This window comes from Salvia miltiorrhiza, chromosome 6 (assembly GCF_028751815.1).
Source record: "Salvia miltiorrhiza cultivar Shanhuang (shh) chromosome 6, IMPLAD_Smil_shh, whole genome shotgun sequence".
Taxonomy (NCBI): Eukaryota; Viridiplantae; Streptophyta; class Magnoliopsida; order Lamiales; family Lamiaceae; genus Salvia; species Salvia miltiorrhiza.
The window spans coordinates 38261306-38266760 of NC_080392.1; the positions used below are offsets into that span (position 1 = coordinate 38261306).

Here is a 5455-nt window from a genome sequence, read left to right on the forward strand (position 1 = left end):
AATGAAGGAAAATTGGATTGTTGGAGATGGAAACTCTCGCCAGAGGGTCTCTTCACAGTCAAAACGGCATACAAATCAATTTTCAATCAGGGGCAACCTCCCACCCAAAGCAAGAATGGGGTTTTCTCCACCATCTGGAATACCCCAGCAATGCACAAGGCAAAGTCAACTGCATGGCGAATCATAAATGGGAGGATGGCGACGTGCGACAACCTTTTGAAGAGAAACGTTCCAATCCCAAATTCGGAGATGTTATGCGTTTTTTGCAAAACACACAATGAAGATGCAGATCATCTCTTTTTTTCTTGCCAAATGTCCTCTGAGATCTGGTACAACCTCTTTCGTTGGGTCGGCAAGCAGTCTGCACTCCCTTCATCTGCAAAAGCTCACTTTGAAGTCTTCACTAATTTGGGGAGTAAGAAAGAGTTTGGTTTTCTCTGTGGTGCATGGGTATGTGCGGTTTGGTGTCTGTGGAAACAGAGGAACGCATGCAGATTTAATCAAGTTCCATGGGTCAAAGAAAAGGTGATTGCTGAGATCAAAACTAGGCTTTGGGGATGGCAACAGATTTTCAGCCGGTCACCACCTTCAAGGGATTTTAGATCGTGGTTTGGAGCCGCCTGTGTTGCAGATTAGTTTTGACTTGGCCTCCTTGCTCCTGCTGTTGAAGGCTTTCTTCCTTTTGTCTTTCTCAATTTTTTGGTAACCTTGTTTTTTGACTTCTTTTGGCATCACTGGTGCCTGTTGCTTTTCTATTAATAAAATCCACTAACCTTTTCCTGATCAAAAAAAAAAAAAGAATGAATATTATTAATTACATGGAAAAGAAAATAGAATAGTTGGGAAGAAGAGAAAAGCAGGGGCTGTGAGGGAGTGTGTTGGGTGCGTGAGTTTTGCGAGTGATATGTGTGTGAGTATAAATTAGGATGAAGGGGGATGTGAAATGGGCTTGGGCCTAGATTAATTTTAATTTATTGGGCTTCAGATTTATTTTGGGCTAAATGTTTTTAGCCTTTTATTTAACACATCTTTTGGGCTTGCATTATGGAATGAATTTCTAATACTTTGTACTCGATTTCGTAATTTTATTCACAGTCCCCATTTTACTCACTATAGCCTTTTATATTAAATAATATTAAAAGATATTTATAGATTTACTATTTTATCCTCTTAGTTATAACATTTAAATTAAATATCACTTCTTTTTGAAGCTAATTCGTATAGCCCCTCCTAAGAAATAATCTGCAGAACCCCCAAGAAATCATCACAGAGCCCCCTCCCCTTCTTCCTAAATCTACCATAGCCGCCTCCGTCTCTTTCTATTCTGGCGAAGGTCGCCGCCGATTATACCATCACCACCGGCGCCTCTCCTTCTCTCTTTGAAACCTTCGACCCCCAAATCTGCACACAAAGAGAATTAATTCGCGACCCAGAATTGTTTGTTTCAAGGATACATTCTCTCTTTTTTCAAGAGAATAATAGTAGCATCTTTCCTGATGGCACCATCTCTCTTGACTGCACTATGCTAAGTAATTACAAATTGTCAAATTTTGACCATCATTTTCTCAATAACTTTTTTATTGCTTTTGTATGGGAAAGCAGTGCAAATGAAACAGATGCATTAATGTTTCGAGAAGTTAACCATCATCAAAGTGGAACCAAAGACATCCATCTCCCATTGAAACAACAACTACAAGAATATCTCAATTATGTTATTTACTTTTTTGAATGAATGTAGAGAACGTCATTGGCCTAACACACAATTTAAAGATAAACTAATTATAATGTTCACGACGAATTAATTTGAAATCATTGCATCAAGTTGCTTATGGCTCATTGAAGATTAAAAAAAAAGGGAAAAAAAGGAGTGCCAAAACCTCCATGGAATAAAACAGATTCAAAAATCAAGGGTAAAAAATTGAAGGCCACATGTTATCCTTCTTTCTTCTCCTACGTAGTGGCGCCGCCCCCACTTCCTGAACTCTGATAACTGCATTCTAAATTAAAGTTGCTATTCTTCCAATTCTTTTCTCTTCACAGTTTTTTTTGGGGGGAAAGAGGGGGCTATATATTTTTTTAGGAAATGGGGGGTTGCGTAAATTTTTTTGAAAATAGTAATTGTAAATTTTTAAAATGGCATTATAGGAGTAAATACGTACAAATATATATATTTTTTAATGAGGGGCTACAATGAGAGTTTTAGTGGCTATATTTAAAATTACCCTTTCTAAATTAAGTATAAGTCAAATTTTTATAAGAAAAAATATTTTACTATTTAATTCATTAGACCAATGATTTTAATGGCCTTATGGAATAAATATCAAGGATTTAAATTATTTTTCTAAAGTTCAATTAGGCCCTTATGTATTATTATTTGAATTTATTTGACTAGATGCGGCGCGACTAGGACGTGAACTTTAAATTCTCACAGTTAATTTTCAAGTTCAAGTTTCAGGTGTTGGATTTATTTAAGTACATGATGTGGTTAATTGTTTTTCATTTTAATATTATGTGTTTATCATATGTGAATTAAATTATATCGCTAGGGGCCCACTCAATAAGTCCAGGACTTCTCCGTCCTGGGTATGCCACAATGCGATTACATGTTACAGTTAAGGTTGCAACCTATTCGCCAGGACCCTGCTCAATGGGTTCAGGACATTAAAGTCCTTGGTATGCCACCATGCGAATTTTAATTATGAATGTTTAGTGCAGTACGTATGTGTTGATCATTGTATTAACGTGGACAATTATGACATATTCCCACGCTGAGTATATTTTATATGTTCATCTCATATTTAATATTTTCAGGTAATTATAGTTGGAGGCGCGTGGAGGATCGAATGGGCGCATCAAGTCACCTTTTTAAAAATTATTATGTGTAGTTATACCTAATATATCTAATATTATTTTTAAAAAATATTTAAATTACATTTAAATGTTTAGTTAGATTAGGATGTGACACCTCTTTCTGTTTGGATAAACATAAGAAAACTGCATTATCTTTGGTTAGTTGGTGTCTCTCCAACGGTCATGGCTTCTTCAAGAACCCTCCAAAAATTTATTCCCAAAAATCCCCAATTATTTTCAGAACCCACAATTCACGTATGCCAAAATGCTGCTGTTCCGCCATTGCCAGTTTCAAGAAGGTGTGCAATTCTCATCTCCGTTCTACCATTCTGCATTGTTGCTCTTCCTCAGACATTACTAGCTAGAGAGAGACGCAGTAGGAAGACCATCCCTATTGAAGACTATATCGTTACTCGTTAGTCTCTCTCTCTCTCTCTCTCTCTCTCTCTCTAGAATTTGTGTCTATGACTCTCTGCAAGTCTATGTTGAACTTTAAAGGGGTTGTGGTTTAGTGGATTTTAGCTGATTTCTTCATCTGCCATTTATTGAATCTTTGTCTTCCCGATTTCCATAGTAATGCAAGTTTTGCCTAATTTTATTTGCTTCTACTTAATTTGTTTATGATAATTCTCAAAAAAATTGCGAGCTGTTTCAAGATTGGGATTTTTATGAGGTGAAGATCGCCAATTTAGTAATCCCTCTGTCCACTAATTCAAGGCCTTCTTTCCTTTTTGGGACGTCCACCAACTCAAGGCCTATCCATTTTTAGTAAGTTTTTATTTATATTTAATTGGTGGGTCCCAAAACAATACACTTTTTCTCCACTCAACTAATAAACAATACATTAATTGTGGGTCCCTTTCTCCACTCAACTAATAAAAATACACTTTTTCTTAAAACCCGTATTTTGCTACTTAGGTCATGAATTAGTGGACGGAGGGAGTATATAACAGATGGAAAATCAGTAAAATTACATTTTCTTTTGTTTGGTTTGGAATCGAATATCAATTTGTGCTATTCTTTTGGAGTGCCTTATGTTTTTTTCTTTATTTATTTGCTAAGAATGTTTCTACTTCGATTGGATAAATGTATATAAATAAACACTCTCACTCTTCATATCTTTAGCTTGTCTGTGGAGTAATAGATACCAGTTGTTTATTTAGATCAATCAAGCTGCATCGCGTAATGATGTAAAATGTGACATAAAATACAATAGAAAAAAGAAAAAATTGCATCTAGCTATTTCCATTTACTAATTAGTTCAGCTGTAGAGCAGCTGATGGGCTTAAGTACTATGATATTGTCGAAGGGAAGGGTCCAGTTGCCGAAAAAGGATCGACTGTGCAGGTTCGTTTAGAATGAGACGAATACTGTTCTGTGCTTACATGAAAATCTTCATTCCCCTTTATGTTCATCCAATAAAACCCCCTCTTATTTGCCCTCTTGGTGTCTAAACAGGTGCATTTTGATTGTTTATATCGCGGCATTACAGCTGTGTCGAGCCGGGAATCCAAGCTCTTGGCCGGGAATAGAAGCATTGCCCAGGTGGTTACATTCTTATCACGTCTTAATCTTAACTCACCCCTCTTGCAGTGTTGAGGAACGACTGGATAGCCACTACTGCACGAATAGCTGATGCTCGTGTTTTTTGTGCGTTTCAAGTAGCCTTATGTGTTCCAAGTTGGAGCTGTGCCGGGGAAAGAGCGAAAGCGTGAGTTTGTGGACAGTCCGAATGGTTTGTTCTCTGCACAGGCTGCACCAAAACCTCCAAAAGCTATGTATGTGGTGACAGAGGGCATGAGAGTTGGAGGGAAGGTAATTTTTGTTCGTTTTTGTGCTTTTTTTGTTTGTTTTTCTTTCATTTCATCGTGTTGTTGTTTTGTGGAACGTAGAGAACTGTGATTGTACCCCCGGATGCTGGTTATGGGCCGAAAGGAATGAATGAAATCCCGGTAACAGTTCCACCCCTTATGTTGCTTGATGAACTTGGTTTAGGCTTGAGTTAACTAGATTGATTCATTAGTCAATAGATCATCAAGTGTGATTTGATGCGGTTCATCTCGTGATTTACCTTGTAGCCGGGGGCTGAATTTGAGCTAAATATCGAGCTTTTGGAAGTAGTACCACCCGAAGGCAAGTGACAAGACACGGCTGGATCGAATGTTTCGTGTATAATCTCATGTTCCCATAACTTCACGAGTAACTTGATTCATTTATGCTATTAGCTGAACAAAATGCGTTTGAGGTGAGCTTGTGTATTCATTTAGTCGACAATTGAGAAACTAGAATAGTCGGCTTATGAATGTGTTTTTGGGTGAATCATTTTATCCCTTGTAGGAATAGAGAAATATACGACTGAATTAATGAAACCAAAACGATTCGTGTTGAATTTGAGATCGTTCGTTAAAAGCTCACTTGCGCTTAATTTGATAATTTAACAGTCATGTTTGAACATGTTTTTATTCAAAGTCGACAAAAGAGCCGTTGCCAATTTGATTTCGATTTTTTTTAATAAGCGCGTGTCACACACGCGCCTGATATTAAGGGCATCAGGGAAAAATCGAGACTCCCTCGAATAAGCAGCAGCTGCAGTGGGGTACTCGAG

General features: G+C 37.3%; 1 protein-coding gene across 1 annotated transcript; it reads left to right on the forward strand.

Annotated features, from left to right (window-relative positions):
- Positions 1 to 2914: 2914 nt before the first annotated feature.
- Positions 2915 to 5239, forward strand: LOC130989435 (peptidyl-prolyl cis-trans isomerase FKBP18, chloroplastic-like). The gene is made up of 6 exons (XM_057913440.1): positions 2915 to 3265; positions 4127 to 4197; positions 4309 to 4395; positions 4516 to 4665; positions 4743 to 4802; positions 4929 to 5239. Exons 1-6 carry the CDS (start codon positions 3034 to 3036, stop codon positions 4989 to 4991), a joined length of 663 nt encoding a protein of 220 aa, XP_057769423.1. The 5' UTR covers positions 2915 to 3033; the 3' UTR covers positions 4992 to 5239.
- Positions 5240 to 5455: the final 216 nt, after the last annotated feature.

Coding starts and splice junctions, on each gene's coding strand:
- LOC130989435 (XM_057913440.1), top strand. CDS start 3,034: ATGGCTTCTTCAAGAACCCTCCAAAAATTTATTCCCAAAAATCCCCAA. Junction 3,266..4,126: donor TGAAGACTATATCGTTACTC/GTTAGTCTCTCT, acceptor GCTGTAGAGCAG/CTGATGGGCTTAAGTACTAT. Junction 4,666..4,742: donor GCATGAGAGTTGGAGGGAAG/GTAATTTTTGTT, acceptor TGTGGAACGTAG/AGAACTGTGATTGTACCCCC.